The 18,047-nt window shown below is 37.9% G+C and overlaps 1 protein-coding gene across 10 annotated transcripts in view; it reads left to right on the top strand.

The window, feature by feature from the left end:
* LOC114085438 (broad substrate specificity ATP-binding cassette transporter ABCG2-like) overlaps positions 1–18,047 on the top strand; it is a 111,761-nt gene that overhangs the window by 30,891 nt on the left and 62,823 nt on the right. For all 10 annotated transcript variants that reach the window (XR_011708018.1, XR_011708016.1, XR_011708017.1 and 7 more), the window contains exons 3-10: positions 1,460–1,519; positions 2,448–2,562; positions 3,116–3,265; positions 5,739–5,875; positions 11,019–11,170; positions 12,443–12,538; positions 13,262–13,509; positions 16,073–16,155. Coding sequence is in view for 7 of the 10 variants with exons in the window: in XM_071614562.1 (XP_071470663.1) it covers positions 1,460–1,519; positions 2,448–2,562; positions 3,116–3,265; positions 5,739–5,875; positions 11,019–11,170; positions 12,443–12,538; positions 13,262–13,509; positions 16,073–16,155 (1,041 nt within the window). In the remaining 3 variants the exon portion in view is untranslated. The remainder of the gene's footprint in view (positions 1–1,459; positions 1,520–2,447; positions 2,563–3,115; positions 3,266–5,738; positions 5,876–11,018; positions 11,171–12,442; positions 12,539–13,261; positions 13,510–16,072; positions 16,156–18,047) is intronic.

Here is an 18,047-nt window from a genome sequence, read left to right as displayed (position 1 = left end):
AGAGGCTAGGTAGCTATTAAAAAAAAAAAAAAAAAAAGATGCACTAAGTGTTACAGGAGAACCCACTTTGACATTTCCCAGTCATTGCTATGTCTTCCCATTGGGAGGTGAAAGGCTACTAAAGAATAAGTGATATTCCTGTTACAGTTTGTTCCAGGGTTATGGAATTCTCATTGTCTCTGATGTTTCAGTGAGAGGTTCCTCAGTTAGTGAGCAAAGTCAAAGGTGCATTTCACGTTAGTTTCCAGCAACTCATAGTATAATGGTGACAGATCAGGTGCCACAAGCAAATGAATGCTAAGGCCCTCTTGGATGTGAGCACTGTGTGGAAGTTGTGCTGGGAAATTTATAACCTCTGTGGGAATCATCATCTGAGAATGAAGTAGCTGTCAGCTTTGATCTTGCATGTGGAATAAATACTGTTTTCTATGTAGAATACATCTTGACCTCTGTACAATTTTAAAGGGAGACTAGATGTATACACCAGCATTCTGAATGAGCTATATGAGGCCTCTGTTTCATCATGCCTACGTACCCACAGTGGCTCTGCTATAATTTTTTTTTCCTTCTTCCTACTCCATCTGAATATTCACTACCCTCATGCCTCTGTAGGAAATTTACTTATGCCTGGATGTTCTTAAATGACATCACCCGATAAGTGATGTTTCTAATTCTAAAATGAGCTCTTGGACACTTAACAAAGAAGGAGCTGATCTATGGTGAGGATGTGTTTCCTTTTCTAATTGTTGAGACTTTTCGTTAGTGTTAAGCACCTGTGATGCTTTCTTATCCTCTGGAGTGCTCCATTCTAGCTTTTCATTTCTACTTAAGATATGTTGGGTTTTGGTCTGATGAGAGATTAGCAGTGACATCACTACTTCTCATAGTCTCCAAGCCAGTGGTTGATGGATTGTTTAGGGCTGGCTAGGTAGCAAGTGAGGTCAATGGAAGATACTAATCATTGAACAACTCTCAGAAGCTCTCATGTACGTCTACACTGTGCTGGGAGGCACTGACTTTACTGGAGAGAATCTGTTACTTATTTCAAGGAACTTTTGATGTTGTTGCTGGGGATGGAGCCCATGGCCTCCTGCATGCTAACTGCTGTCTCTGCAACTGATCTATATTCCCAGGACAATTTCAAGGAATTTTTTGGATGTGTCATTTTCCAAAAGGGATAAGTGATTTAGAGAATAAATGGAAGGAATTTAGAGGAACCTAGCCATCTTTCTTGTAGGTATTGACTAGGACTGACGTCTTTGGTATACTGAACTTCTATTAATCATCAATTCTATTTTTTTCTCTTTGATTTGGTACTTGTTTACTGTTTCCTATTTCATCAGACTTTCTTGAGTGTATTCAGTGCAGACTGCAAAGTAATAGAGAATGAAATGAAACAATGAGTCATTTTTTGTGTTAAAATGGAATAATGAGTCATTTTTTATGTGTGTGTTTCCAGTGGGATCATGAAACCTGGCCTCAATGCCATCATGGGACCCCCAGGTGGAGACAAATCTTTGTGAGTATAACAAAATATAAATAAGCTTTTTCTGTGCAATTTTGGTATGCTTTTTAAAAAATCACTTTACAGCTGGGCATGTTGCTGCACACCTGTAATCCCAGTGACTCAGGAGACTTAGACAGGAGGATCACGAATTCAAAGCCAGCCTTAGCCAAAACAATGCACTAAGCAACTCAGTGAGACCCTGTCTCTATGAAAAATACAAAATAGGACTGGGGATGTGGTTCAGTGGTTGAGTGTCTCTGAATCTCTGGTACCAAAAAAAAAAAAAAAAGAAAAATCACTTTACAGAGTAGGTGTTGGTTAAGCCTTTGCTGTACATTTCCAATCTGGTCCTATGTGCTGGAGATAACATGCAGTCAGACTGGCTTATCCCAAGGACCAGAAAGTCCTATTAGGCCACCTTCACTCACACAGCATAAAAGGTGATTGACATAAAGTTGTTGGACATATTATAAAGCAATGTGGATGAAAAAGTAGGGAATAATATTAAAAGTGGGGAGAAGAACTGATACAACAGCTAGAATGATATCACTGTCCTAAAAAGGGCATACTGCCATTCCTCTCTACCTTTCCATTTAATTCCACTTTCAATCTTTTGTTGAAGATAAATCTTAGAAAAAGGAGCACATTGCCTGGTTGGATCTTCTAAGGTCAGACAGCCGGGGGAATCACTTGAGAGGTCTGTGCTGGACAAGCTAAATTTTTCTTGCATTTTTATTTTTGAGCTTTTTGTAGTAAGTACATAATGAAAAGGAAGGTGAGAATTGTATACCTATATGGGTATAGATAAAATTTTAGTTATACCATGTACTTCTTGACTAGTACATTTTCCAGTGCACAAAATTTGGTTTCAGGATAACTAAGTGATATGGCCTGAGGTGAGGGAAAAAAAATAACTCAGAAAATATCTGTCTTTTTATAGGTTGTTAGATATCTTAGCTGCAAGGAAAGATCCATGTGGATTATCTGGAGAAGTTTGGATTAATGGAGTACATCAGCCTGCCAATTTCAGATGTAATTCAGGTTATGTGGTACGAGTAAGTATCAGTGAGTTTGATTTTTATGTTTCTTCCTTTTCTATGTGGGAAAGAACCTTGGATTGTCATTTTGTGTGCTCCCAGATGAATACCTGACATGCTCATGGAACCATCTTTCTGTACAGTAGGTCTTCATAAAATTCCATAAAATTGATAGTGGAATTAATGGAAAGGTAGAGAGTATCCACAGTATGATCATTTTAGGATAGTGATATTCTTGCTGTTTTATCACTTTCAAAAGTGTCTGCTGTTATACTTTTTGCCTTTCCTTCAAATTTCTGATTCCTCTAGAAGATGCCTTTGGTAAACCATCATGCAAAACAGTGTGAGTCATCATAATTACATGTGCTTCATGTGGCTGTGCATTTGTGAATGAAATGACTGCCTTGGGCTCTGTAGCTGTCTGTATGGGGGATGACTGTAGTTCACAGAGTTAAAAGTTCCCTAGAATGTTACATTGCGCATGTTTCTTCTGGATATTAAGTTACATACATCAGAGTGATGGTCTTAGAAAAAACTCTTTGTCTCATTCAAATACTCTATTTGTCTTAAGGATGATGTTGTGGTGCACACCCTGACAGTAAGAGAAAACTTACAGTTCTCAGCAGCTCTTCGACTACCAACTATGACAAATCATGAAAAAAATGAGAGGGTTAATGATATTATGGAAGAGTTAAATCTGGATAACATGGCAAATTACAAGGTAATGTGGGGGAAAAAAAAACCTGATCAATCATAGCCAGATAAAGGATCCCTGTGTAGATAATATAACCCTTAATCATAAATGTCCTATAATATGCATGGTCAAAAGTGGCTGCTTTCTTTAACAATGAGAAAAGCAACTAGTTGTGTACTGAGAAGGGGGAAACTAAGTGGGAAAACAATCATAATGATGGTCAAATCCCAAGAATGAAGTGTGTACAGCTTTTTCCATACAGTTGTCATTGTATGTACCCTCATTGTCAAGTTATGGCTCATTTGATGTCTTTGCATTAACTTTTCTTCTTCCCCTTTTAGCTTTTCTTTTCCCTCTTTTCCTCCAGTGAACTTTGGTCTAGTGTTTTTTTGTTTTGTTTTGTTTTTTGAAGTATAATTCTGGAATTGATTAATGATGAGAATCCAAGGATTCTTGCTCTCTTTCACTTTTGTGTAATTTGTCTTTCAAAATTTATCCATAAACAGTAGGATTTACTTTTAATTTTTGTAGTGTTCAAGTTATTTTTCTATAGTGTCTCTTTAGCAGTTTTCTCTGTCCTCACCTCTTTTCTTCTCTTCCTTCTTCCCTTTCTCTTACTATTGTATTTCCAGAGTCTTACATGCCAGACTTTTTTAGGATTGAGAAGTAGAGTGGTGGGCAAGAGTGACAAAGATTGGACAAAGTAACTCTTCTGTTTATGGACTGTGCAGGATCAGAGAAAGATGAGAAGAGAGTGAACTTGACAGGTGAACACTCCATACAGAAGTTTTGTTGAGCAGACATTTTTGGATCTTTGGGTGATAATGAGCTGTTTAGAATGTAGTGGCTCTGGTTTAATCTGCTGTGATCTCCCCTTCAGGAGGCAATGATGACTGCAGAAGAGCCTTCTGCTGGCAGCTGCTTCCTGTTGTACTTACTTATAGTTTTTATGTGAAATATATTTGTTTGAAAAACCCTATGATACCACCATTTTCCACATATTTTTGCTTTGTGACTTATTGAGTTGTCATTATTTTGGCTTTATTTATTGAACTATTGTCTTTCCACTTTGGTAGCTTCTTTCACTCTATTCTATTTTTTTAAGGTTTTTTTTTTTTTTTTTTTTTTTTTTTGTACTTGTAGATGGACAGCATGCCTTTATTTTATTTTATTTTATTTCTATGTGGTGCTGAGGATTGAACGCAGCACCTTCCACATGCCAGGCAAGCAATCTGCCACTAAGCTACAGCCCCAGCCCTCATTCTATTCTTTATCATTAAGCACTCACTGCCTTAAGTTTCTCAATTCAATTTCCAGGGAAAATATACAGATACAGCTTGAATTATTAAAATTCATAAATTTGATTGAAATAATTTTGATTTTTTTACTTTTTATGATGTTTTAAGCATTACAAAAATGCTAAGAAGATAGTCTGATTACTATGACATAATTGTTGAACGATTCATATAGTAGTATGATTACTAAAAAAAATCATGCAGGTTTCTCAGTTGTTAACATCTTCTCTCATAATTACAACTGCTGTTTCTTACTGAAGTGTTTTTATAGAAAGTTATGTGAGATTTTATACTTGAATATTTATTAGGTATCTAGAAAAAAAGCAAGGACACTTGCCTACCTTCCCCAATACCATTATCAACTAACAAATCAAACAATATCTTCATGGCACCTGCAATACCAAGAGCATCTTCGTTCACATTTCCCAAGTTACCTCCACATGTTAAAGTTCAGTTATTGATAGAATCCAATCAAGGGCCACAAGTAACATCTGAATATTATCTTTTTGGAGACTCTTAGATTCACCATTGTTTCCCAATTCCTGCCTCCCCCAAGCCTTCCTAGTCCTCTAGCCATGAACAATGACCCTGACTGGTTGAAAACATTGAACCAGTTGCTGGGTGGAATATCCCACTAAATGGATTTATCCTAAAGAATGAATTAGGAATTCTATGGTGAGTCAGGGAAATCCTTGTGGTGATTAAAATGAAACAAATATGGTACAGTAGAAAGTGAATTTCTCTGGCTCCAAGTTCACCCTCTTATTGTAAGTGTACTGGGGAATTTGGATGGATGTAGTGGGCTGAGGGTGTTGACAGAAGACTAATCAATTACTAGTGATGCTTCCCCTTTTCCTCTTCTGTCTTTATCTCTGTTTTATACTGCAGTTTCACTATGTCAGGGCCATCTGCATTAGTGTTCTAAGGCACTGTCTTAAAACTATATATTTGACTTGATAAGGACAAAAATATTAAGAGTCTGGACTTTCTATCAAGTCTAGCTTCTTAGCAGCTCTGTCCTAAGCCTCAGTTTACCTATCTGGTAAAAGAGAACCTCCTCTTTCTCGGGGGCCTATTTCCTTGATGTTCAAAATCATGAGGATAATGACATAAAGTTTTCCTAGCAAGGCTGGCACAGGTTAGTTCAACAAAAGAGAGTGACTTTGGTAGTTTTCTGTTGATAATGATAATAATCTGTGTTTTAGGTTAAATCTAGAGAATTGAAAAAAAGGACTAGTATAGCTGTGGAGCTGATCACTGATCCTGCCATTTTGTTCCTGGATGAGCCAACAAATGGTCTAGACCCAAGCACTGCAAATACTGTTTTTTCACTCCTGAAAGGGTAAGTGTTACAGGAACATTTTTTTTTTCTATTTTCAATCACTTCTATGTACAGGTGTTCTTATTGCAGGGGATTCTGAAGTAAATTGCAGGGTTTTCTTTGCTAGAGAAAAACAGTCAATTAAAAAACAAGTAGTAACAAGAAAGCTTAAACAAGAGCTTGGGAAAGAAGGCTGTGGTGGGTGTGGGGAGCTCTTTTAAACAGCATGAGGGTCAGGGAAGACCACAAGCATGGGCATGTGAGCTGGAGGAGAGGGAATGGGACCTGAAGGTCCTGCGGAAGAGAGTTCTGGTTGGAAGGAGTACCCTGTGGCCCTGAGGTAGAGTATTCCTGATGTGTATGGAATATCAGAAAAGCCTCGGAGACAGCACCCAGTGACTGAGGGGAGTGAAGGTTGGTTTCTGTACTGTCATAACAATGCCACAGGCTGTGGACTGAGCAACAGAAATCACTTTTCTTCTAGCTCTGGTGTCTGGAATTTGAGATCAATGGGTCCACAGGATTGTTTCTTCCAAGGCCTCTCTCTTTGGCTTGAAGATGGCCATCTTCTCCCTGTGTGTCTCTGTCCTAATCCCTCTTAACTGGACACAGTCAGTTGAGAAGCCACCAGTCAGTTACATTCTTTAATCTTAAGTACCTCTTTAAAGACACTATCTCTAAATGTAGCCACCTTCTGGGATACAGGGGGTTAGGACTTTCACATAAAATTTTGAGGAGGCCACAATTTAACCCATCAGTTAGAATATAATATGAGATAGAGTTGGGTTTGTGGCAGGTTACTTAGTCCTCGAAGGGCATTGTAAGACAAATGGCTTTTCCTGTAACTAGGGAACATGAGAGCATCTGGAGAGTGTCAGAACAGAGCAGAGACTGTGGGGAAGGTTGTGCGTTCGACAAGAGTGAGTGAAGGACACTGGGAAGGAGCTGTGGAGGCAGGATAGGGCCTGGGCCAGGATGCTTATGGTGAGGTGGTGAGAAGAGCCATCTCAGTTTCCTTTGTGCCTCAAGATCCTTTTCAGAAACAGGCTTTTTCTGTTTTTTCTCTAATCTAGAAGAGTTTCTAGTCATTCCCTGTCATGTCCTTGCAATTCTTAGTCCATTCTATGGAGTGACCCTTGGCTGGGACTATCCCTGTCTTACACAGCTGATTTCAACCATGAAATTCTGCTGTTCTTGGAACAATACAGCCAGGGTTATGCATATACCTCAGGTGGTATGGATCTCTGTCACTTGGGGTCTGCTGGGCTTCTCTGCTGGGAAATTACTCTTCATCTCCATTGTAATTGATTACTGTTTTGTTAGGGAAGATATTTGGCTATTATGTCTATGTTATGTTCATCACCAAATCTCTTCCCACCAGTTTTAGCATACACCAATAATGCCTGCTCTTGTGACAGTTACCCAACATGCAATAGTTGACATTGTGTGGAAGGAAGAAATTTCTCTCCTTCCTTATTCATTTTCTGTTTGACACAATGGGTTAATCTGTTCTTCACTGTTTCAATGATCAATGTGGCTTTCGGGTTTTTGTATTTGTTTTTTTAATATTCCCCTTATCTTCTTCTAGCAATTTTTACTTCTTGATCGCCATAATATTCAGGTTTATCATGTATTTTTCCTGCAAGAGCTGTTTATTCCAGAGGTCCTGGTTCCATCTGGTATAGTTATTTATTTTATTTTATTTTTTAATTGATTTTTTAAAAAACATAAATGACAACAGAATGCATTACAATTCATTAAACATATACAGCACAATTTTTCATATCTCGGGTTGTATATAAAGACCAATTCGTGTCTTCCTACAGGTACTTTGGTTAGAAGCTAATATCTGGTTTCTTAGTGTGGTCCCTGCTACCAGAGTGGCATTATTTCTATATCCTTAGTAGACAGAACAAGGAAATACATATGTGTGATGTGTGTGGATGTGTGTGTGTGTGTGTGTGTGTGTGTGTGCTGGGAATCCAAACCAATGGTTTTGCACATGCTAAGCACCAGCTTTACTAGTGAGCTACACCCTAGCTCATATGTTTATATTTCCAACAAAAATCATATATAAACATAGATCTATAAGTAATGCTGTTTAAGTATATATATTCAAAACCACATGAGTTCTGTGCTAGTCAGGTTTACATAATTATGGCCAAAATATCCAAAAAAAAATCAACCTAGAGCAGAATAAGGTTTGGGGGGGCTCACCATTTCAGAGGTTCAGTCCATATTCAATTGATGTCATTGCTTTGGATATGAGATGAAGCAAAGAACCAGGACGAAGGACATGGAAGGAGAAGCCGCTTCTTTCATGGTGGCTTGAAGCAGAAAGAAAATGGAAAGGGGCTGCAGGGAAGACAAACCCTTCCTGATCACACCACTAGTGACCTACCTCCTCCAGCCACACCCCACCTGCCTACATTTACACCCCAGTTAGCCCATCGAAACTAGGATGGATTGATTAAATTACAGCTCTCCTAATCAAATTATTTCACTTCTAAATATTTCTGTGTTAAATTGAAGCTTTTGAGACACCTTATATTGAAGCCATAACAGCTCATGTTTATGTCACAATGCAAAATGCATTCAATCCATCTCCAGAGTCCCTATAGACTTAATAGTTCCAGAATTACTCCAAAGTCCAAGTCCATAGTTTTCAGTGAGACTCAAGGCCAACTTTTGACTGTGAGCCCCGGTGACAATATCAAAAGCAAGTTACATACATCCAATATATGATGGCACAGATTAAATATCCCCATTCTAAACAGGAGGAATAGAGGCATAGAAAGAAGGAACAGAACCCAAATAAGACCTTAACCTAGGTGGGCAAACATTTCCTGTAGGTTCATATCCAACATCTGGGCAGATGATGGTGAATTGTTAACTCCAAAGGTCTTGGGCAGCCCCATCCCTATGGCCTTGCTGGTTGTGGCCTATACGGCCTCTCTTTTCCTCTGGCTCTGCCTACATTAGCAGCTTTCCTTGGAAGACATTCCACATTCCTGGCATCCCTTAATCTCCTGGGTCTCCCTGCAGCTTTGACTTCCTTCTCACAGCTTCATACACCACCCTTTCAGGGACTTCCCACAGGGATACCGACTCTGCCACACTTTGCCTAGCCTCCCAGGCCTTCCTTTGAAATCTTGGTGGCAGTTTCCAATCCCCTAACTCTAGAATCTTGCATTTACACAGAAATAATGCTGCATGGGTGATGCCAGAGATTGCAACCAGCTCAGGTAATAGCTGGGACCCCTGAAGTGGCTTCTAAGTACCTGTGCCGCCAAGCATGGTGAAATAACTTCCTTGCCCTCCTGCCCTGTATAAGTAAAGTGCACCCCCAAGGTCATTTAAGTGAGTTTTCACTTCTATATCCTTGAGCTGCAGTTGGTATGATATTGCTGATTCCTGAGATGCAGTCAGGGTGTCTTTCTGTTGTCTTAGTGCCCAGTACTTACCTTCTCTTTCATGATGGTACCATACCATTTTGGCCACAATTTTACATGTACTTCTCTAGCCAACTTGTAAGTTTTAAAAATCCTCCTCCTTCACTACTTTTTGCTCCTGATTCTAGCAGTAAACCTGGCTACAAACTGCCAGCAATATTCATGCCACTGCCTGATTGCTGTGCATGGAAGCACTGGGTAAGCACTTCACTACAGAGTCACTCCCCAACCTTTTAACTGTCTTGTTTTACACTGTGTAGTGCACAGGCATCCTTGCTTATACAGAGAGCTCTACCCAGTCCTTCTCAAGCACCACTCTACTCATGCCCTGAGTCTGGTTAAATATGTAGATTCTGTTTCCCTAGGACTGAGGTAGAGCCCCAGTTTCTTCCCAGGAGACTCTAAGAGGAGGTCTTCATACTGATGCTGCTGGTCCTCAGACCACACATTGGGTGTCAGGGCTCTCAGGTAATCCCACTTCATGCCCTGAGTCCTTTACCAGCTCCCGATTACCTATGAGCAAAGTTCCAGTTTCTGAGTGAGGGTTTAGCATGGGCCTGTTCTGCTCTCTGTGTACTCACTTTATCTTCCTCGTCCAACACCAGTTCACATTCACATTCACTCACACACACACACACACACACACACAAACACTTAGTCCTGAACACTGAGCTTCTTACTCTACTTTCCCAGTGAGATCTTTTTATTTCACACTTTGTTCACCTTGTTCTCCTACCATGAGTGAGTTTCTCTTCTTAGCTCACCACTCCTGTTTGGCCTTTGAATATTCTACTTCAATCATCTTTAGACTGGGTTATAAGTCTCCTGTTTTGATCCCAAGAAACCTTAGTTAAATTTATTTCACATTGTATTCAGATTATTGGTCTTATGTCCTGATTCTCTTTGAAGCAGAACCCACTCTGCTAGTATATACTGGGTGGTGATCAAATGCATAAATTAAAGTGATTCTTCTCATAAAATATTTTAATAACACTTTGAGCAGTGGTTTTCGCCTTTGTTTTCTGTGCCCATTAGTAATAACTCCTATGCAAAGGTAGCTTAGCACTTTTTTTTAAACCATGGAATAGAACTAGCCTTTCCCCTCAGTAACTGTGATCAATTTGACCTTTAATGCATATCTGTAAAAGAAAGAAATAGTAATATTGCAACTGCCTTTAAAAAGTAGTATAAAAAATTGAAATTAAGTTATCTTTAAAGCATTTATTGCAAAATTATAAGCTGCCAGGATTATTAATTGTATTGTCAGAGCAGAATGAAAAACAATCCTAAAAAGATAGAAGATTAGAGTGGTCAAAGAATAGGGTGTAGGACCTTTGTTTGAATATTTAGTTCATTATTAATTCTTAAACATGAGTGTAGTTACAGATTACTTGAAGAATTTTAAAAACTATGGGCTCACAGTACTGACTCCTAGAAATTCCAGTTCAATATCTGGGAAGACATTCCACTAATCTGCATTGTCAGTGAACATTTTACTGGATTTTAGAATGCTGATGCTGGGTCCTTTAGAAGCCCTAGCTTAATAAGAGCATGGAATTTAGGTTCCCCTACTATCATGCAGGTAATATGAGATGAAAAGTTTGTTCAAAAAAATTAATTTGAGCTATAGGCAAATGCTATAATGAGAGAAATAAAGTATTTTAACAAGAATCAGATTTTAATGGCTTATTATTTTTCTTCTTTCTGCATAGGATGTCTAATCGTGATCGAACAATCATCTTCACCATTCAACAGCCTCGGTATTCCATTTTCAAGCTGTTTGACAGCCTCACCTTATTGGCTTCAGGAAAACTAATGTATCATGGTCCTGCACAGGGGGCTCTGGAGTACTTTCAATCGGCAGGTGTGGTTGACCTTTTCACGCACTAGATCCTTCATTCATAGACTCCTTGGTAGAGTACAGGGTTCCACAGGAGTGTTGCTTGATATCTGTGCAGACACACCTTGGGATCCCCCACTGTAAAACATCTTCAGTTAGTTTCATGGTAACTTTTGCTTCATTTTGCAGCACCTGCTTGTTTTTTAGGTCTTTTTCTTGTTTGTATTTGAGTGTGCATGCATGTGTGTGAGTATTTCTACTAGGACATTGTTCTGCTTCACAGCTATGATGTTCTTTCCCTGAACATTCAATGATTAACTGGTTGGACAAACAGACAGTTTCACATTTATGGTAAGGCCCAACATTATTATCTTCTTGACCATTGTAAGAGATTGTGGTTTTTTAGCTTTCCTCCTGACCAGTGATCTTGCTCTGCTTTCATGAGGGCTCATGGAGATGCTACTTTATTTTCTAGTAAGATTAGATTGCAGGTTTAGGCCCTGAATGGATTTGAGTGACCCATCAGTCAATAGAATGATCTTAAATCTGATTTTGATGTGCCAAAATTTTGGGGCTACCTCATTCTTTGTATTTCAGGTTGAATTATGTGATTTTAAAAAATGGCTCACTCAATCTGCTTCATTTTAGAGATATTGGTTGTGATTATAGATGTTTGTCCATGATCCCATATACAGTTTAAATAGTCACTGGTTATTTTTCTTAATTTTTATTTAATCTCTGTCAATTAAAAATGATCAACCATATATGGGTCTGGGGAATCCAGAGTAGACGAACTTAAGCATCAGATCTCAGGCTAAAATCAGATGATTGTGGCATAAGAAGCTGAGGTGAATTCAGGTGTGCTCTGCTGGTCATGTTTTAGCAAGAGTGCTGCTATAGGGATTGGTTGAATATTTGGAATGATGGCAGGTGGATCTTTGTATTTAGATGGTGGAGAAACAATTGTTGCTGACATGCATCCATTATGGAATTTTAAAAAACTCAGAGCATACTGGACATGGGTATTTAATGCTTTTTTTCTTGGACTTAGTTTTAGAATTATAAAGTTCTGATAAGCATCAGAGCATTTTGATAGCTCCTTGGGTTTCATGATTTATGATAGTTGAAGACTAATGTAAGATGTTCTGAAAGGATAAATTAGGGGAGAAGAAAGCCAGAAGATGAGAGAGAAGTTGTTAGATTCGACTTAGCCTCACCTCCCTCACTCTCTGGAAGTGAGTCCTCTTTATTTTCTAAGACCATTAGGTTATGTTCTTAGGTGGCTTTTGTTCTCAGGTTACTCTGGTGAGGAATACCAAAACCCTGCAGACTTCTTCCTGGACATCATCAATGGAAACGTCCCTCCTATAAACAGAGAGGAAGAAAATGAAGGTATGTGTACCTGTTCGATTCACAGATATTTGCCTGATTGGTTTGGTTAATGTTTGACAATATGGTTGGCTGGAGTAGTAGCACAGTGGTAGAGCACTTACCTAGCATGTGTAAGGCACTGGGTTTGATCCTCAGCACCACATAAAAATAAATAAAATAAAAGTTCATCAACAACTAAAAGAAATTAAAAATGTGGTGGCTCATTAAACCATGGCTTTTTGAATTCATGTTAATGTGGTTGTGTCACACCAATCAACAGATAGACTTTGTTGACCATGAGTGCTGTGCATGTTTTTTTATTTTATTTATTAATGAATATTTATATGTTACTGTCAGTTTTAAAGGGAGTTTCCATTAAAAATAAACGTGCTTGTTTTTATAATATTTAAAAATGAGAATCTTATTTTAATGTAGTAATAATCGAGGAACAGATGTTTATATTAAGAAATATAACTATGAATGGTAAAAAGTAATTTTAAGAATTAGGTTCCAATCAGTTAGGAAAAGGTTAGTGAATTTGCTGTTTGCCACAAGATAATGACAGAAGTCAGGGCAATTAACAAGTTTATCAATGTGTAAAATGATAACAATGCTAGTACTTTTTCAATATTCAACCTTTAGAATTAAGGTGTTAACCAAGAAACAGGAAACAGAAAAACACTTTCAATCAGTTGTTAAATCTGTTAAAAATACTTCCCTTCTTTATCCACTTTTATTCCAAAGCCGAGGAGACTGAACAGCTTTTCCAGAGAGAAAAACCAGTAATAGAAGCATTAGCTGAGTTTTATGCCAACTCAGCCTTCTACAGAGACACAGAAGCTGAATTAGAGCATCTGTCAGGGGGTCAGAATAGCAGGAGTTTGGCCTTCAAGGAGATCACCTGTGTCACCTCCTTCTTTCATCAACTCAGGTGGATTTTCTGGCGTTCATTCAAAAACTTGCTGGGTTTCCCTTCGGTCACTCGTCGTCAGGTAACCTGCAGACTCATAACTGTGCTGTGAAATACTGATGTGGGAGCAGTTTTGTTCTAATGTAGTCTGCCTCAGGATTATGTGTATCTTCTACCCACCCTTCCATCTATTTGTTGTCCCTACTCCATTGAGGATATAGAGATAGTCAATAGGACAGGTAAAAATTAAGTTTTTACTAAGGAAACATTTTTAGTGGTTTCTAGGACACTATCAGAAGTTTTGTTGTTTAGAAGAGATGTAATATATAATCTAGTAGAAAAAGATTTTGGGGGTTCAATCAAGAATTGAACCCAGGGAGGCTTAACCACTGAGCCACATCCCCAACCTTTTTTATTTTTTTATTTTGAAACAAGGTCTCTAAGTTGCTTAGGGTCTTACTAAATTGCTGAGACTGACTTTGAACTTGAGATCCTGCTGCTTCAGCCTCGAAGGTCGCTGAGATTCTAGGCATGAGCCACCCATTCTCAGCTAGAAAACGAATTTTTTAATTAAACTAAAAGCAATGTCAGTCACATTTGGGGTGTTCTATTAGTTGGCGTCCTTCATATATTGATTTATTCCACAACTTGCATGCAGATCATTTGCTGCATTTTGGGGACTCTAATATGGTTGTGAACAAAGTGAATAAAAATAACAATCTCTGCCCTCATGGAACTTACTTTCTTATCAGGGTAGAGAGGTGGTAATTGGACAAATAAAATATACAGCAGCTCAGATGGCAGCAGGACTATGCAGAAAATTTAAGCAGAGAAGCAATAGAGAAGGGGAGGGAGAGGGCAGGCAGTTGGTAGAAGAAAGTTGGTTTGCAGTTGCAATCAGGTAATGAGGGACACCTGGTGGCATTTAGTACACCTGAGGGAGGTCTGGGATGTACACTTTCTGACAGAAGAACCTGTAGGCAAAGTGTTCTTCCTTATAATTGACCCTCCTCATTGAGAGATTCTAATCTTTGAAAATAGATATTTGTAAATAGATATTTCAAAGAGTGTGCTATTTATACACAGGTAGTAACTAGAGTTAATAAGGCTACTCATTGTCCCATTATCTTTCTCAACTGAGATGAGATAATATTCTTTTGCTCTTTTCACTGGTTCTGCAGTGGTTGTTGATTATTACTCCTTATGTTTTTTTGTTATACTTAACCCCTGTAACACATGAAATCCTAGTTGTCCTAGTCGATTGGGCTGTTATTTATAAGGGAATTAATCTTACTGGTAGTTTTTTAGTTATTTTATTATCAGTCATTGAATTTCTCCTGAGTACTGAAAGAATATTGTTGGCTCTAATGAAATACTGCTAACTACTTCACATATACACTGTAATTTTCAGATACAAGTCATCACTTTCTGAGTATATCTGAGATCCTATATCCCCATTTGAACATACTGTCATTGCTCCAAATATTTTTGATCCCTATGACATTGACATTTCTGTTGGAACCAGGCAATTAGGTGTCTTAAAAAAATAAATTATGTCATTTGGAGACACATCTGGTGATTTAGATGCATCAACCTGGATTTCCCATGATGGAACAGTGAGCTACAAAGAGTTGATTATTTAAAGTGATTCATGCATTTAATTTTTCCTACTTGCCCCTCGAAGTGGTTTATAGTGCTTTATATAAGACACGTAAATGGTAGTTGTGCACAGGGCATAATTAGAACAGAGCAACTTTCAATAAACCAGGATCGTGTCTTGAGATTACATGTTCAAACTCTTTGTCTCATCAGTGAATTCAGTTCCCCAAAAGGAATTCCAGCAATTTTCTGAAAAGTAGTAGTCTCTAGAAGAAGGGTAGAACCTTGTAGCTCCCTGAGATTAAAGGAACAACTCTTGTTCAGGTTTGTAATAGGTATAATGTAGTACATTATATATATATACCTACAGAAATATAATTTTTAGTAAAGGGCCAGTTGGAAAATCTTTCACGCTTTTAAAGTATGAAACTACATGTTCACTGGCACAAAACTTGGGAGCTCAGTTCAACTCTGAAAATTTGTTCCCCAAGTGTCTTCAGCACTCTGCTACCCTGTGTGGCAGTGTCCAGTTGACACTGAAAGGAATGTTAACTTGCAGAGTCGTCTGCTCTGTTGTCCTATCAGCTCCCAAAACAACAGATACTTTAATTTTCAATTTAATTTAGAAAGCACACTAATAATACACAGTGTTTTGTATTCTCTTAGGGACTCTGGCCAAGCCATTTAAAGTGTTGATAATCTCAATGGAGAGATTTGATTATGCAGCCAAATATCTTGTAATAATCAGTGATGTGGCGGGATGCAGTGGCTCACATCTGTAATCCCAGCAGCTCAGGAGGCTGAAGCAGGAGAATCAAGAGCTCAAAGCCAGCCTCAGCAAAAGGGAGGCACTAAGCAACTTGGTGATACTCTGTCTTTAAATAAAATAAAAAAAAATGTTTGGGGATGTGGGTCAGTGGTTGAGTGCCCTGAGTTCAATCCCAAGTTGCCCTCCTCCCCCCAACAAAAAATCAATGATGTGCATGCAACAATTTTACCTCTAATCAAATTTTTTCTTTTTTCTTTTTCTTTTTATTTTTGATAAGCTATATTACACAGTCATTCTGGCACTGGCTGTAGGTGGCATTTTCCTTGTGTTAAAAAATGATTGTACTGACATCCAGGTTAGGTAAGTAAATTTGGATCTTTACTTGAAAAAATGCTATTACTTTTTTCAAACTTGTAAATATCCTTTAAGAATTTGAATTTATGATAAGTATAGAATAAATGTTACTGTTTAATTCTGGGTAGAATGAGTTGGTACATTAAAAACCAAATGGAAGACTAATCTTTCTTTTTATCAGATGCATATATATACAAATGTACTAGTAAACTCTGATTTAGCCTTTTAATCATTCTTTTTAAAATTTTTTATTTGTTCTAATTAGTTATACATGACATTAGAGTGAACTTTGATACATCATACATAAATGGAATATAACTTCTCATTTTTCTGGTTGCACATGATGTAGAATCACACCCTTTTGTAGTCATTTATGCACATAGGGTAATAATATCAGATTCGTTCTATTATCTTTCCTAACTCCATATCCTCTCCCCTTTCTTTAATCTCCTCTGCCTAATCCAAAGTAACTCTATTCTTCCCTAACACCCCCATCCGTTATTGTGAATTAGTGTCTACATATCAGAGAAAGCATTAGGTCTTTTTGGTTTGGGGGGGATTGCTTATTTCACTTAACATGATATTCTCCAGCTCCATCCATTTACCGGCAAATGCCATAATTTCATTCTTCTTTAAGGCTGAATAATAATATTCCATTGTGTATATATACACCACATTCTCCTTATCCATTTATCTGTTGAAGGACACCTAGGTTAGGTGTCCATAGTTTAGCTATTGTAAGTTGAGCTGCTAAAAACATTGATATGGCTGTATCACTAAAATGTGCTGATTTTAAATTCTTTGGGTATAAACTGAGGAGTGGAATAGCTGAGTTAAATGGTGGTTGTATTCCAAGTTTTCTATGGAATCTCCAAACTGCTTTCCAGATTGGTTGCACCAATTTTTAGTCCCACCAGCAATGTATGAGTGCATCTTTTTCCTCACCTTCTTGCCAACATTTATTGTTGCTTTTATTCTTGATAATTGCCATACTGACTGGAGTGAGATGAAATCTTAGAGTAGTTTTGATTTGCATTTCTCTAATTGATAGAGATGTTGAACATTTATTTATATATTTGTTGATTGATTGTATTTTTTATTTTTTAGTTGTAGTTGGACACAATAACTTTATTTTATTTATTTATTGTTATATGGTGCTAAGAATGGAACCCAATGCCTCCAGCTAGGCGAGTGCTCTACGCTGAACCCCAACCCCAGCCCGATTGAATGCAAAACTCTTCTGTGAAGTGTCTGTTCAGTTTCTTAGCCCATTTATTGATTGGGTTATTTCTTTTTTTGGTGTCAAGGTTTTTGAGTTCTATATAAATCCTGGAGATTAATGCTCTATATGAGGTGCATGTGGTAAAGATTTTCTTCCATTCTGTAGGCTTTCTCTTCACGTTCTTGATTATTTCCTTTGCTGAGAAAAACCTTTTTTTTTTATTGGTTGTTCAAAACATTACAAAGCTCATGACATGTCATCTCTCATGCATTTGATTCAAGTGGGTTATGAACTCCCATTTTTACCCCAAATACAAGTTGCAGAATCACATCGGTTACACATCCACATTTTTACATAATGCCATATTAGTGACTGTTGTATTCTGCTACCTTTGATGAGAGGGAAGGGGAGGGGGGATAGAAGGGAAGAAAAACCTTTTTATTTTGAATTCATCTCATGTATTGATTCTTGATTTTACTTCTTGCACTTTAGGAGTCTCATTAAGGAAGCCAAATCCTAAGCTGACATGGTGAAGATTTAGACCTTCTTTTTCTACTATAAGCACAAGGTCTCTGTTCTAGAGCCTAAGTTTTTGATCCATTTTCAGTTGAGTTTTGTGCAAGGTGAGAGATAGGGACTTAATTTTATTTTGTTACATATGGATATCCAATTTTCC

Source organism: Marmota flaviventris, chromosome 7, assembly GCF_047511675.1.
Source record: "Marmota flaviventris isolate mMarFla1 chromosome 7, mMarFla1.hap1, whole genome shotgun sequence".
Lineage (NCBI taxonomy): Eukaryota > Metazoa > Chordata > Mammalia > Rodentia > Sciuridae > Marmota > Marmota flaviventris.
Note: the sequence above shows the minus strand (reverse complement) of the source record. Positions and strands in the feature narration are given on the sequence as shown.